Below are 16646 nucleotides of genomic sequence, written 5' to 3'. Positions count from 1 at the left end.
TCACACATTCCCATGGGAAAAATAACTGACTGGCGACAAACTGTCAACAGCATACTGCAAATATGCACCTTTGTGTCAGCTCACCTTCCTCTGTCTTTGTATCCGTCTTACGTAAACAATACACACACAAAGACACACATGTGCTCTCTCTGGTTCACTTATCAGGGTGTTGCAACTTTCATTGCTTGAACACATGGGAAGAGTGTTGCTTGAACACATGGGAAGAGTGTTGCTTGAACACATGGGAAGAGTGTTGCTTGAACACATGGCATAGGACTATGTTGACAGCTCCTGCAGTGACCCAACACACTAGAGAACAATGTAATTGGCATTTTATCTAACACTTTTAGAAACTCTATCTTGCTGTGTTAAAAGTTTTTAAGCATTCTGAAAGTATTCTTCAAAGGGAATTTATTGAACTCCGATTGTATTCTGTCTTGTGGTTCGATGTTCCAGAATTCTATCTTCAATGATTCTATTTGAGAGTTCTGATCTGTTCAGAGGATTCCGTCTGGGAGAATTCTGTCTGGGAGAATTCTGTCTGGAACTAGAGTGGGAGGGTTCGGTCTGAGAAGGCTCTATCCACTGAGTATACTCTATACACGGTTCTGTCATCACGGATTCTGTCAGAGAAAAATTCTGTCTGGAAAAGTTTGGTTTGGAAGGGTTCTGTTTTAGAAGGTTCTGTCTGAAAGGGTTCCGCATGAGGGTTTAAGGAAATGTGATCTACTATTGGGTTCATGTCTTCTTAGAGCATTGTATAAGCAAGAGTCTTGCATAGGACAAGGCAAAACAAAACAAAGTGAGAGTTTGCATTATGAAGATAACCTCCATTAAAAAGAGTGAAGTTTCTGTCCTTGCTTGCCCAACCATCCAGCTGTAATATGTAATCTCACCAAAACCAGATAGAGCTTGTTTTTTCTGGAGTGATGCTTCATTTTGACTGTGTGCTATAAAACAGTGGAGGCTGTTGAGGGGAGGACGGCTCATAATAATGGCTGGAACGGAGGGAATGGCATCAAACACATGGAAATCATGTATGTGATGTATTTGATAACATTTCACTGATTCCGCTCCAGCCATTACCACGAGCCCGTCCTCCCCAATTAAGGTGCCACTAACCTCCAGTGCTGTACAAGAATTCGCTACTAGCTTACAATATCAACAATAAGTCATCATCATTTAAACCTTTTCTTTAGATGATCTGCCAAGTGTTTTTCCAAGTAACTATTGATTCTTTCTTCCTAAAACTAAAATAGACCCGTTTCTCTTTCTGAACTAGCAATCATGTACTTGGACTTAAAATCAGCGTAGAAATAGAACACTATTCATGCGACTGATGCATTTCTCTTTTCATTCCACCAGTGTTCTCTGAACAGGACTATCTCCATCTGCCAGTTGAATTTAGGTTGAGGATTTGATGATGCCAGCTTAAACAAGCTATGCCTTCCATTTCGTTTTAGGGTTTTTTCTCAAAGATGACAAAGTCACCGTTGTCACGTCCTGACCCTAGTATGATGTCATTTTCTATAGTAGAGTAGGTCAGGGAGTGACAGGGGGTGTTTTGGGTTGTTCTATGTTTTCTATTTCTATGTTTTAATTCTAGTTTTACATTTCTATGTTGGGATTGTTTTGGGTTGATCTCTAATTGGAGGCAGCTGATCCTCGTTGCCTCTGATTGGAGATCATATTTAAGTAGGGGTTTTTCTTCCTGGGTTTTGTGGGTAGTTTTCTGTTTAGTGTATGTCACCTGACGGAACTGTTGTCGGTTGTTTTGTTAAAGTATATTCATTAAAAGTAAATATGAGCACTATACATGCTGCGCCTTGGTCCCCTTTATACAATCCGCGTTACAACCATCAAGAGGAATGTCAATATATATATATATATATTTTCATCCTCAGCATATTCCCTTCCTGCAAAATTATTTTCTTCACATTCTACACTATAATGTGTGAATGGAAATACACCTGCTATAAAATGAAACAGCCTTCTTTATCCATCTGAAAGGGACTGCTTGTCCTCACTTTATTTATCTGCACTAGTCTGCAGCATATTTCCTTTTATAGAGACAGAGAAGAGAAAGTCAGTGCAGTAGCACTGATCAAACACACCAGGCCCATAGACACAGTAAGGGAAAAAAGTATTTGATCTCCTGCTGATTTTGTACATTTGCCCACTGACAAAGAAATGATCAGTCTATAACTTTAATGGCAGGTTTATTTGAACAGTGAGAGACAGAATAACAACAACAAAAATCCAGAAAAACGCATGTCAAAAATTGTATAAAATGATTTGCATTTTAATGAGGGAAATAAGTATTTGACCCCTCTGCAAAACATGACTTAGTACTTGGTGGCAAAACCCTTGTTGGCAATCACAGAGGTCAGACGTTTCTTGTAGTTGGCCACCAGGTTTGCACACATCTCAGGAGGGATTTTGTCCCACTCCTCTTTGCAGATCTTCTCCAAGTCATTAAGGTTTCGAGGCTGACGTTTGGCAACTCGAACCTTCAGCTCCCTCCACAGATTTTCTATAGGATTAAGGTCTGGAGACTGGCTAGGCCACTCCAGGACCTTAATGTGTTTCTTCTTGAGCCACTCCTTTGTTGCCTTGGCCGTGTATTTTGGGTCATTGTCATGCTGGAATACCCATCCACGACCCATTTTCAATGCCCTGGCTGAGGGAAGGAGGTTCTCACCCAAGATTTGACGAAACATGGCCCCGTCCATCGTCCCTTTGATGCGGTGAAGTTGTCCTGTCCCCTTAGCAGAAAAACACCCCCAAAGCATAATGTTTCCACCTCCATGTTTGACGGTGGGGATGGTGTTCTTGGGGTCATAGGCAGCATTCCTCCTCCTCCAAACACGGTGAGTTGAGTTGATGCCAAAGAGCTCCATTTTGGTCTCATCTGACCACAACACTTTCACCCAGTTATCCTCTGAATCATTCAGATGTTCATTGGCAAACTTCAGACGGGCATGTATATGTGCTTTCTTGAGCAGGTGGACCTTGCGGGCGCTGCAGAATTTCAGTCCATCACGGCGTAGTGTGTTTCCAATTGTTTTCTTGGTGACTATGGTCCCAGCTGCCTTGAGATCATTGACAAGATCCTCCCGTACAGTTCTGGGCTGATTCCTCACCATTCTCATGATCATTGCAACTCCACGAGGTGAGATCTTGCATGGAGCCCCAGGCCGAGGGAGATTGACAGTTGTTTTGTGTTTCTTCCATTTGAGAATAATCGCACCAACTGTAGTCACCTTCTCACCAAGCTCCTTGGCGATGGTCTTGTAGCCCATTTCAGCCTTGTGTAGGTCTACAATCTTGTCCCTGACATCCTTGGAGAGCTCTTTGTTCTTGGCCATGGTGGAGAGTTTGGAATCTGATTGATTGATTGCTTCTGTGGACAGGTGTCTTTTATACAGGTAACAAACTGAGATTAGGAGCACTCCCTTTAAGAGTGTGCTCCTAATCTCAGCTCGTTACCTGTATAAAAGACACCTGGAAGCCAGAAATCTTTCTGATTTGAGGGGGTCAAATACTTATTTCCCTCATTTAAAATGCAAATCAATTTCTAACATTTCTGACATGCATTTTCTGGATTTTTTTGTTGTTATTCTGTCTCTCACTGTTCAAATTAACCTATCATTAAAATTATAGACTGATCATGTCTTTGTCAGTGGGCAAATGTACAAAATCAGCAGGGGATCAAATACTTTTTTCCCTCACTGTAGGCCCATAGCAGTGTATTTAGCCAACTGCCTTCTGGCCTTATATCACTTCTGCAACATCACTCTAAATTACAATCAACACTGCATGCATTCAATCTCAACATGGACGGCAACTATCTGGTCTTTCACAGGTCCTCCCTATCCCCACATTGAAATAACTTGTCAAGTATCTTCTCGCCGGCAGGTCTTGCCTTTGATAGTGCCAATGACGAGATCATCACATCCCACCTGATTCATCACACAACAAGCCTGCTCTCTCACCAATACACACACACCCAAACTTCCTGTCGTCTTCACAGGTTCTCAAGACTAGGTATCATGCATTTTTTTCACACATTGCTCTGTTATACAGTATACACTTCACATAACACTGTTATCATTATGTGCTGAAACCAACGCACACTGCCGTCATGTCACAAAAGTCAAGTCAGTCCGATCACTTGAGGAACTGATAAACTGTGAAATAAGTATGTTTGTATGCAGTAGCTAACAAATGCATCTCATTCCAAAAATAGACATCAAGTTGCTCGTTAGTTAGGCTGAGGGAGCATTCCATGTATAATTCAGCCACAGCACTTCAAAGTAAGCTTGAATAAATCAACATCTCTGATGCAGTCCGGTAAGCCTACTGTATGTCCCTCCTATCTAAGTAGAGGGGACTCTTGCATTTAAGACCCAATTCCTTAACTAAAAAGGTACACAATAAATCCTTATGAACTTTATTACTCAGTATGCATTTTTAACTAAGACCTTAGGGAAATGATTAAATCAGGTTGCACAAACATCACAGGCTAGTATCTATCTGCAATCTGAGCCAGAGGCTGCTGTCTAGGCTGGTGTTTTTCATTTCTCCAAACATCAGGCACACTGGCCTGTGTGAACTTCTCAGTGTTTGAATTTGCCAAATAGTTGCCCATCTGAGTAGCCTACATTGCCTTGCTTGGCTACCAAAACTCCTTTCTCCCCCCAAGCTATGTCACGCTCACGGACGTTAGTTTCTTCTCCGCAATGAGCCTGGATCGGAGTACCTCCCCGACGATTTCTAGAATGGAAATACATTCTAGACTGTCTGATTGGTCCCAGAAACCGATGGGTTGGGCCAGAGCCAGAACATACGTGGGTAAAGAGGCGTTTAGAAAATTTGTCATTGGTTTAGATACTCTGATTGGTTAGAGATTATCCAAATTGCTGATGACTGTTTTGTACAAAACCCCTCATTTTGACATCACCCCAAATTACTTAAGTGATCCGTCTCAGACTGAAGTATGCAGCGAACGAAAGAGCAGCATTAGAATGAAGTTTGAATAGTGAGGCAATACATTGCCCACCAAGACCATGCAATGGCATAAGTACAGACACCCACACCACAAATATAAATACACAGAAACACAAACCAACTCATATACCCTGTGACAGAAACTTCCTCATGAGTTAGACTCTGGGTCTGCAAAAGGAAGACTCTCAGTTCCTCTGAAACCAGGGACTTTTTTGGAAACTCAGTGTGTGTGAGTGAATTCAGGAGCTGACAGGGTTGACCCAGAAACAACAGACAGTTTTGTTTTTGCACGTTGAGCACTAAATTCACATAGACACTAACTCCATCAATGAGGCGCTAACTCCATCAATGAGGCACTAACCCCATCAATTATTTTTTTTACCTTTATTTAACTAGGCAAGTCAGTTAAGAACAAATTCTTACTTTCAATGATGGCCTAGGAACAGTTTGATGGCCTAGGAACAGTGGGTTAACTGCCTTGTTCAGGGGCAGAACGACAGATTTTTACCTTGTCAGCTCAGGCATTCGATCTTGCAACCTTTCGGTTACTAGTCCAACGGTCTAACCACTAGGCTACCTGCCAATGAGGCACTAACCCCTTCAATGGGCCACTAACTCCATCAATGGTCCGCTAACCCCATCAATGGGCCACTAACCCCATCAATGGGCCACTAACCCCATCAATGGGCCACTAACTCCATCAATGGGACACTAACCCCATCAATGGGCCACTAACCCCATCAATGGGCCACTAACTCCATCAATGGCCCACTAACTCCATCAATGGGCCACTAACTCCATCAATGGGCCACTAACTCCACAAGGCACTAACCGCACATGAAGCACCAATCCCACATGAGGCACTAACACCACATGAGTCACTAGCTCCATTAATGAGGCACTAACACCACATGAGTCACTAACTCCATTAATGAGGCACTAACACCACATGAGTCACTAGCTCCATTAATGAGGCACTAACACCACATGAGTCACTAGCTCCATTAATGAGGCACTAACACCACATGAGTCACTAACTCCATTAATGAGGCACTAACACCACATGAGTCACTAGCTCCATTAATGAGGCACTAACACCACATGAGTTACTAGCTCCATTAATGAGGCACTAACACCACATGAGTTACTAGCTCCATTAATGAGGCACTAACACCACATGAGTCACTAGCTCCATTAATGAGGCACTAGCTCCATTAATGAGGCACTAACACCACATGAGTCACTAACTCCATTAATGAGGCACTAACACCACCTGAGGCACTAGCTCCATTAATGAGGCACTAACACCACATGAGTCACTAGCTCCATTAATGAGGCACTAGCTCCATTAATGAGGCACTAACACCACATGAGTCACTCTCCATTAATGAGGCACTAACACCACATGAGTCACTAACTCCATTAATGAGGCACTAACACCACCTGAGGCACTAGCTCCATTAATGAGGCACTAACACCACATGAGTCACTAGCTCCATTAATGAGGCACTAACACCACATGAGTCACTCTCCATTAATGAGGCACTAACACCACATGAGTCACTAGCTCCATTAATGAGGCACTAACACCACCTGAGGCACTAGCTCCATTAATGAGGCACTAACACCGCATGAGTCACTAATTCCATTAATGAGGTACTAACACCACATGAGTCACTAGCTCCATTAATGAGGCACTAACACCACATGAGTCACTAGCTCCATTAATGAGGCACTAACACCACATGAGTCACTAAATCCATTAATGAGGCACCCCACATGATTAATGGACCTTTAGAATCACTGTCATGACCCTACCTTACTGACACAGACATTCACAGTAACCTTGACATATTAAACCCACTTCAGTCTCCAGGAAAAAAGAAAAGTACAGCCAAGACCAAGCCAGGGCTCTACCGTGCAATAATTTTCATCGCATATGCGCCTAAATATATTTTGCTGTGCAACCTGGAATTGTAATTTAGAATAAAAAATTTAAAAATCAGCCAGATAATAATTGTTGTTATGAGTACTTCACTGTACCGAAGCCCCTGAGTGCCATGGAGAATACACTGAGCTTATGTTCATGACCATCATGCTTGCACCATTACTACAAAGAAAACGGCTTGTTACCTCAAATATTTTTCATTTTGCGCCTACATTTCGTTGTGTGCTCCTACATTTTTCAATTTAGGCTCCCTGTTCCCTGTAAAAAAAAGGTCAGTATGTGGATCTGCCTCAACACCACCATCAATAATTCCACCACCTGGCTGCAGAGGCCCCACAATCAGGCACCACATGCATGATGTACAGCCAGCTATTATATACACTACAGTGTGGGAAACCAGCAGCATCATCATTTCATAAGACAAATGAATGCTTCATTCTGCCCACCCTAAATATGCAGGCTATCTACATGGATAAAAAACATGTGGGCTATGGATCATGTATGCCTATAGCCTAGGCCTGCTATGTGTTCAACCACATGAATAGCCTATAATCCCAAACCGCCATGTGATATTTGGCCCCTTGAGAGAAAAATATATACTTACTAATTTAATATTTATTTACTTAAATTGGGCTACTAGAATTATATCCAACATAAATTAAACGAATGGGTATGTCCAATCAATATCTATCTCGTATAAGAGGGAAATGCGTCCATACAGCCATTCTAGAGGCTTTTGAGACGGGGAATCTTTTGTCTTGGGCTGCCGTAGACAAAATAGCCTCAGTGAACATGCTCCAAAAATGACATTTCATATTCATTGGGTAAGGTTTTATTATTCATCTCCTCATTCGCTGATCATTTTCTTCACCTAGCCAGGCTACTCACCATCTAAATGTAGGTTAATGTAAAGTCGCTCTATCGCCCTGACTGAGTTGCGCTTATCATTTCATTCATGCATATGGTCTCATCAGGAGAGCGGTAGAGAGGCAGGCGACCAAGACGAGCCGTTGCCACCGAATTGCCAGCGCAATTCTAGAGGACGTAAATACTATGGCACATTTTAACACATTGAGCTCAGCTATTCTACGAAGACAATATGGTAAGAAAGAAAATGCAACACTGTGTATCTATTGCACTGTTAATAAAACAGAGCAGTTGGTGAAAACATGCAAATAGACCATCGTAATAAGGAAATGTAGTGCGCACCACGCTCAATTGTATCAATGTTGGATACTTTGTAGTATCACGCGCCTATTTGTTGAACCAGCTGAGGCCAGCAAAGTCTCAAGAGCAGAGAGCGTTTCGGAAACCAACCTGCCTGTGTTGTATCAGTAAGATCATAGCTCAATCCAGGGTAGTCTCTCAGCTTCCTCCCGCTAAGATTCAACGTTCCTGAGCACACGGAATCCTCCAGAGCGCGGTCTAAGCTCCGGGTCGTGTGGAGATGATGCTGATGCTGGTTGATCCCCGGGTTCCAGTGAGGTCCGTTGGATAAGTGATGGTTTGAAAGAGCCGGTACAGCTCCCACACCTCCCTGACTCGACGCCATTTTCACAAGAGGAATTACAATAATAACAGTGGCCGTTTCTACACCCATGCGCAAAAGACACACACTCCAGGGACGTTAGGGGAAGGGCTTCTGAGAGGGCGTGGGCGCGGAGGGGACATTTGGTATAGAGAGGTGCACTCATTTTATTATCAGAGAGAAGTATTCACATCTGTGCAATTAAAGTGAGTTACAGACCTGTATGAAATGTTTCAAATGTAGGACCTGGAACCCCCCCCCAGGTCATTGTTTTTTTACATTTCATACAGGTCTGTACAGGGCATTGTTATAACTCAGTTTATAAACAGGTAATGGCACAGATGTGATTACAGATGGGAAAACGGCTAACTTCCTGCTATTTCTATAGATTTTGCAATGGGCCAAAGAGAAGAACGTGCTGTTTTAATTAGATAATCACATGCCATTCTACAAATTTTGTCATGAGGCTGAATTATTTTTTTGAATTTCTAAAGCTAATTTCCTGCTATTCTACACATTTTGCCATGAGGCTGAGAGAAAATGGTGAATTTCTAAAGCTAATTTCCTGCTATTCTACCCATTTTACTATGAGGCTGAGAGAAAATGTTGAATTTATCAAGCTAATTTCCTGCTATTCTACACATTTTGCCATGAGTCTGAGAGAAAATATTGCAGTTTTAAAGAAAATGTCCTGTAATCCCCCCCTCCAAAAAAAGAAATGTGTGTTCATATGCTATTTCCAGGGAGGCCTCAGCCCAAAAAATAAATTAAAGAAGAGTTACATTCGTGTTTTTATTGTTGCACTAGCTAAGTAGCACATTATTGCTTTATTATTCAATCTTATTGAACAATATAATTATTTTCATTTGACTCATAAGTAGGCATCTTGGTCTGATATGGACCTACATCACAGGCTACATACATCAACAGACCTCAGTATACTGATTTCTTATTCTCCTTTAGTCTTTATGTAATATGTCACTTTCATCTATGGTGCTTATGTAGGCCTGCTATTAAAACTCCATCCTGCTGAGATGTCAGGAGAGCTCATCCATTATTGTCATATTGTATTGAACAGTGCAGACATAATGCCACTTTAATTTTGGATCACATTAGCTCCCCTTAATAATAAGGTATTTCTGTTTTTTATTTTTAATAAATGTGCAAAACATTCTAAAATCCTGTTTTTGCTTTGTCATTATTGGGTATTGTGTGTAGATTGATGAGGAAAACAATATATGTAATCCATTTTAGAATAAGGCTGTAACGTAGCAAAATGTGGAAAAAGTCAAGAGGTCTGAAAATGTTCAGAATGCACTGTACAGGGAGTATCAGTACCAGATCAATGTGCAGGGGTACGAGATATTTGAGGTAGATATGTACATGAAGGCAGGTTAAAGTGACTAGGCATCAGGAGAGATAATAAGGTATTTGAGGTAGATATGTACATGAAGGCAGGTTAAAGTGACTGGGCATCAGGAGAGATAATAAGGTATTTGAGGTAGATATGGACATGAAGGCAGGTTAAAGTGACTAGGCATCAGGATAGATAATAAGGTATTTGAGGTAGATATGTACATGAAGGCAGGGTAAAGTGACTAGGCATCAGGAGAGATAATAAGGTATTTGAGGTAGATATGTACATGAAGGCAGGTTAAAGTGACTAGGCATCAGGAGAGATAATAAGGTATTTGAGGTAGATATGTACATGAAGGCAGGTTAAAGTGACTAGGCATCAGGAGAGATAATAAGGTATTTGAGGTAGATATGTACATGAAGGCAGGTTAAAGTGACTAGGCATCAGGAGAGATAATAAGGTATTTGAGGTAGATATGTACATGAAGGCAGGTTAAAGTGACTAGGCATCAGGAGAGATAATAAGGTATTTGAGGTAGATATGTACATGAAGGCAGGTTAAAGTGACTAGGCATCAGGATAGATAATAATAAGGTATTTAAGGTAGATATGTACATGAAGGCAGGTTAAAGTGACTAGGCATCAGGAGAGATAATAATAAGGTATTTGAGGTAGATATGTACATGAAGGCAGGTTAAAGTGACTAGGCAACAGGAGAGATAATAATAGAAGTAAAATAAAGAACAGTACCTACCCAGCACCTCTGCTGTGCCTCATCCATGTCCCTCTCCCTCCATCCCCAGGGCGAGCCCCCCAGTGAGTGGAGGACCGCAGACTTCCGGATGTTCCGTGGGGGCTCCATCTGGAGGCCGCCCCTCCTAAACCCCTACCTCCATGGAGATGAGGAGGCGGGAGATGAACATTTCTAAAAACCTGTTTTTGCTTTGTCATTATGGGGTATTGTGTGTAGATTGATGAGGAAAACATTTTATTTAATCCTTTTTAGAAGAAGGCTGTAGAGTAAAATAATGTGGAAAAGGTGAAGAGGTCTGAATACTTTTTGAATGCACTGTATGTGGACAGAAAATTACTGATTACAATTACAAGATGTGACAAAAGGTCATTGTTTTTTTTTACCCTAAGGAAGGAGGGCAGTTTGGAAAACGCAAACAGTTGTTCAGAAGTGCATTTTATCAACCTTACAGAGGTCCCCCAGGAGCTTTAAGGACGTCAGACACAGCATGCTTTACTTAATGCATTATCACAGCACTTTCTTAATGCATAAGATTCTCTTAGATTCTGACATGAATGGCTTTCATTCCCTCTGAGAGCATGGGGTTTACAGTATGTGTATAGTAAACACAGGATTGGCACATCAGTTATGCAGTTAAAGATGCACTCCAGGAACTTAAGCACAATAAATTCATAACATACTTTATCATTCGAATTGCAATATATATACTGTGCCTTCAGAAAGTATTCATACCCCTTGACTTATTCCACATTTTGTTTTGTTACAGCCTGAATTTCACCCATCTACACAGTAGTACTGTGAAAACTAAAAACATGCTTTCACTTTGTCATAATGACAAAGTGAAAGCATGTTTTTAGTTTTTTTTCAAATTTATTGAAAGTGAAATACAGAAATATCTCATTTACATAAGTATTCACAACCCTGGGTCAATACATGTTAGAATCACCTTTGGCAGCGATTACAGCTGTGAGTCTTTCTGGGTAACGCTCTAAGAGCTTTGCACACCTGGATTTAAAAAATATTTGCACATTATTCTTTAAAACATTCTTCAAGCTCTGTCAAGTTGGTTGTTGATCATTACTAGAGAGCTATATTCAAGTCTTGCCATAGATTTTCAAGCCAATTTAAGTCAAAACTGTAACAAGGCCACTCAGGAACACTCAATGTAGTCTTGGTAAGCAACACCAGTGTATATTTTGCCTTGTGTTTTAGGTTATTTTCCTGCTGAAAGGTGAGTTTGTCTCCCAGTGTCTGTTGGAAAGCAGACTGAACCAGGTTTTCCTTTAGAATTTTGCCTGCGCTTAGCTCTATTCTGTTTGTTTTTATCCTAAACAACTCCCTAGACCTTGCCGATGACAAGCATACCCATAACATGATGCAGCCACCACCATGTTTGAAAATATGAAGAGTGATACTCAGTGATGTCTTGTGTTAATTTCTTTGCTACATTTTTATCAGTTTTACTTTAGAGCCTTATTGCAAACAAGATGCATGTTTGGGAATATTTTTTAAATATATTCTGTACCATATTCCTCAATTTCACTTGGCCATTTCTCCTATCATTTCAGATTTCTCCTATCACAGCCATTAAACTCTGTAATTGTTTTAAAGTCACCATTAGCCTCATGGTTAAATCCTTGAGCGGTTTCCTTCTTCTCCGGCAACTGAGTTAGGAAGGTCGCCTGTATCTTTGTAGTGATTGGTTGTATTGACACACCATCCAAAGTGTAATTAATAACTTCACCATGCTCAAAAGGAATATTATCGTAAGAGTAGGGGTGTTAACCCGGGTGTCCGGTCACCTAATCATCTCCAGCTTACAATTGGCTCATTCATCCCCCTCCTCTCCCCTGTAACTATTCCCCAGGTCGTTGCTGTAAATGAGAATGTGTTCTCAGCAGGGGCAGAAATCCCGGGGGGGACGGGGGGGGACACACGATCCCCCCATCCTGGGGAAAATATGATTTGTCCCCCCAATATATCACTGAAACATAACTATGTAATTTAAATAATATTAATAATACGCAATGAAAGCAATTGTGCTGATTATAGACACTTAATAGCGCATTTTTAAGTTTCAAAAGATTGCGACCCCCCCCCCACCCTTTGCCTCACAATGGTTTGATCCACTGCCAGTTCCTTAGTTGGCAAGGTAACAGAGGGGTCGTATCTACTGTCTGAAAGGCACTCAATGAACGTAACTGACGTGAGGTTAATCCAGTCAATCGCGCACACACACTAGCTGAATATGCAGAGCTAGCGCGCAAATATGAACTATTAAGCTAGCTAGTACCTATTCCATTTATGTGGCCTCGTCAAAGATGGACTCTTTGCTATTGTCAATTTATTCCAAGATCAGCATGCAGATGATGTAAATTAGTGCTTCAAAGTCCCTGTGATAAGGTTAGCGATAAACTGAAGTCCAAACTGAACAGAACTACACTCTCTTCTACCATTGTCTTAAATATACTGCTCAAAAAAATAAAGGGAACACTTAAACAACACTATATAACTACAAGTCAATCACACTTCTGTGAAATCAAACTGTCCACTTAGGAAGCAACACTGATTGACAATAAATTTCACATGCTGTTGTGCAAATGGAATAGACAACAGGTGGAAATTATAGGCAATAAGCAAGACACCCCCAATAAAGGAGTGGTTCTGCAGGTGGTGACCACAGACCACTTCTCAGTTCCTATGCTTCCTGGCTGATGTTTTGGTCACTTTTGAATGCTGGCGGTGCTTTCACTCTAGTGGTAGCATGAGACGGAGTCTACAACCCACACAAGTGGCTCAGGTAGTGCAGCTCATCCAGGATGGCACATCAATGCGAGCTGTGGCAAGAAGGTTTGCTGTGTCTGTCAGCGTAGTGTCCAGAGCATGGAGGCACTACCAGGAGACAGGCTAGTACTTCAGGAGATGTGGAGGAGGCCGTAGGAGTGCAACAACCCAGCAGCAGGACCGCTACCTCCGCCTTTGTGCAAGGAGGAGCAGGAGGAGCACTGCCAGAGCCCTGCAAAATGACCTCCAGCAGGCCACAGATGTGCATGTGTCTGCTCAAATGGTCAGAAACAGACTCCATGAGGGTGGTATGAGGGCCCGACGTCCACAGGTGGGGGTTGTGCTTACAGCCCAACACTGTGCAGGACGTTTGGCATTTGCCAGAGAACACCAAAATTGGCAAATTCGCCACTGGCGCCCAGTGCTCTTCACAGATGAAAGCAGGTTCACACTGAGCACATGTGACAGACGTGACAGAGTCTGGAGATGCCGTGGAGAACGTTCTGCTGCCTGCAACATCCTCCAGCATGACCGGTTTGGCGGTGGGTCAGTGGCATTTCTTTGGGGGGCCGCACAGCCCTCCATGTGCTCGCCAGAGGTAGCCTGACTGCCATTAGGTACCGAGATGAGATCCTCAGACCCCTTGTGAGACCATATGCTGGTGCGGTTGGCCCTGTGTTCCTCCTAATGCAAGACAATGCTAGATCTCATGTGGCTGGAGTGTGTCAGCAGTTCCTGCAAGAGGAAGGCATTGATGCTATGGACTGGCCCGCCCGTTCCCCAGACCTGAATCCAATTGAGCACATCTGGGACATCATGTCTCGCTCCATCCACCAACACCACGTTGCACCACAGACTGTCCAGGAGTTGGCGTATGCTTTAGTCCAGGTCTGGGAGGAGATCCCTCAGGAGACCATCCACCACCTCATCAGGAGCATGCCCAGGCGTTGTAGGGAGGTCATACAGGCACGTGGAGGCCACAGACACTACTGAGCCTCATTTTGACTTGTTTTAAGGACATTACATCAAAGTTGGATCAGCCTGTAGTGTGGTTTTCCACTTTAATTTTGAGTGTGACTCCAAATCCAGACCTCCATGGGTTGATAAATTGGATTTCCATTGATTATTTTTGTGTGATTTTGTTGTCTGCACATTCAGCTATGTAAAGAGATAAGTATTTAATAAGATTATTTCTTTCATTCAGGTCTAGGATGTGTTATTTTAGTGTTCCCTTTATTTTTTTGAGCAGTGTATATTTAATGGTCTCGTTACAAAAGCTAAATTGTCGCAAGGGAACTTTTATTTATTTATTTTATTTCACCTTTATTTAACCCGGGTAGCAAAGATTATAGCAAACACCACTGAAACGGAATTGGTGCTCGCTAGCTTTGCAAATTCCGCTATTTTTGGAAGCCAGCCAATATGAAACAAACTATTAAAATTACAAAAGGTTGCAGCATATGTTGTGTAAATGGTGAACTCATACAGCTGTCAACTCTTGTCATTTTAATCCGTTTCACATTTGCTAGCTACCTTTTAGATCGAAGCCCAAATAGAATGATAAAAGATAAGATGATAGAAGCCCATCTCCTACTGTAAATAACCTACACACTGTGTGTGTGTAGCCAGCCAGCCAGGTAGAAAAATGGCAGAAAAATAAAAGACGGACATCAGAGTATTTTTCAGTACACCAAAACGCAAAGTAAGAACCCTAGTAGCGTAATATCTCAAAGACTAGTTGATAAAATGTTCATAAGAAAGAAATGAAATTCTAATGGAAATGTTTCATTTCATTTTAGTCATTTAGCAGACGCTCTTATCCAGAGCGACTTACAGTAGTGAATGCATACATTCTTTTTCTGTGCTGGCCCCCCGTGGGAATCGAACCCACAACCCTGGTGTTGCAAACACCATGCTCTACCAACTGAGCTACAGGGAAGGTTTCACAATGATGTCATTAGGCAGAGCAGGCAACAGATGGCACACAGGCAGCAGAGTTGGGGACAGATATGCAGGGACAGACTGGCAGAGACAGGGAGTCTCAGGTAAGTTTGTTGAGTCTTTGTTTGGCAACATTATGAAAGGTTCTCCATTTTTTTTACTTGTAAAATAGGAACATAATTGGAAAATGCCATGGATACCCCCACTCTCAACTTAAACTGGTGACTGAACTAAGATTTGTTAAAGGCAATGGTATTGCTGTTGTGATTAGTTGTGTAGTTTTGGGTACCGGTAGTTAGGAGTACGGCAAACACCTTATTTCTTTGGTTCCTCAATATACATTTACCATATTACAATGTAGGCTATGTGTTACAGCACTACTTTTGGTGTCCCCCTCAGGAATTGCTCTTGAGAAAATTTAATGTAATTGTCCCCTCCAAAGTTGATATCAGATTTTCGCCCCTGGTTCTCAGTCAACTTACCTGGTAAAATAACAGTAAAATAACAGTAAAATAAAAAATAAATAAATATTCAATGACTGCTTTTTTTTTTTTATCCATCTTTGCGAGGCATTGGAAAACCTCCCTGGTCTTTGTGGTTGAATCTGTGTTTTGAAATTCACTGCTCTACTGAGGGACCTGTAACGCCCTGGCCATAGAGAGGGGTTTTTTGGTCTTTATTTTAGTTAGGCCAGGGTGTTACATTGGGTGGGCGTTCTATGTTCATTTTTCTATGTTTTTGTATTTCTTTGTTTTGGGCCGTGTGTGGCTCCCAATCAGGCACAGCTGAAGTTCATTGTTGCTGATTGGGAGTCACACATAAGGAGCCTGTTTTTCCTTTGGGTTTTGTGGGGGATTGTTTTCTGTTTAGTGTAGTTCCTGACAGAACTGTTGGCTGTCGTTTCTTTTCGTGTTTTGTTATTAGTGTTCAAGTCGGTCTATTAAAAGTCTCATGATGAACACATCCTCCGCTGCAACTTGGTCTTCTCTTTCCACCAACGATGGCCGTTACAGGACCTTACAGATAGTTGTATGTGTGGGGTACAGAGATGGGGTAGTCATTCAAAAATCCTATTAAGCACAATTATTGCACACATTATGGAGTATTGTGTATACGCCAGCGACACAAAATCTAAATTTAATCAGTCTGTAATAGAACAAGATGTGGAAAAAGTGAAAGGGTGTGAAGACTTTCTGAAGGCACTGTATATAAAAAAAAACATGACGCATAAAAACAGTTAATTTGGGCATATATATATTTGAAGGACGTAACATATCATACAAAATGGGTGACGTGGTACACAATTTGATGACATAGTACACAGA

The 16646-nt window shown here is 41.8% G+C and overlaps 1 protein-coding gene across 3 annotated transcripts in view; it reads right to left on the bottom strand.

The window, feature by feature from the left end:
• LOC106563437 (leucine-rich repeat and calponin homology domain-containing protein 2) overlaps window positions 1-8546 on the bottom strand; it is an 87101-nt gene extending 78555 nt beyond the window's left edge. For all 3 annotated transcript variants that reach the window (XM_014129007.3, XM_014129008.3, XM_014129009.3), the window contains exon 1: window positions 8276-8546. In XM_014129007.3, coding sequence (XP_013984482.3) covers window positions 8276-8510 — 235 coding nt within the window. In that variant the 5' untranslated portion in view covers window positions 8511-8546. The remainder of the gene's footprint in view (window positions 1-8275) is intronic.
• Between the last annotated feature and the right edge of the window lie 8100 nt (window positions 8547-16646).

This window comes from Salmo salar, chromosome 11 (assembly GCF_965601325.2).
Source record: "Salmo salar chromosome 11, fSalSal1, whole genome shotgun sequence".
In the NCBI taxonomy this organism is placed as follows: Eukaryota; Metazoa; Chordata; class Actinopteri; order Salmoniformes; family Salmonidae; genus Salmo; species Salmo salar.
This window is presented reverse-complemented; position numbering and strand designations above follow the sequence as displayed.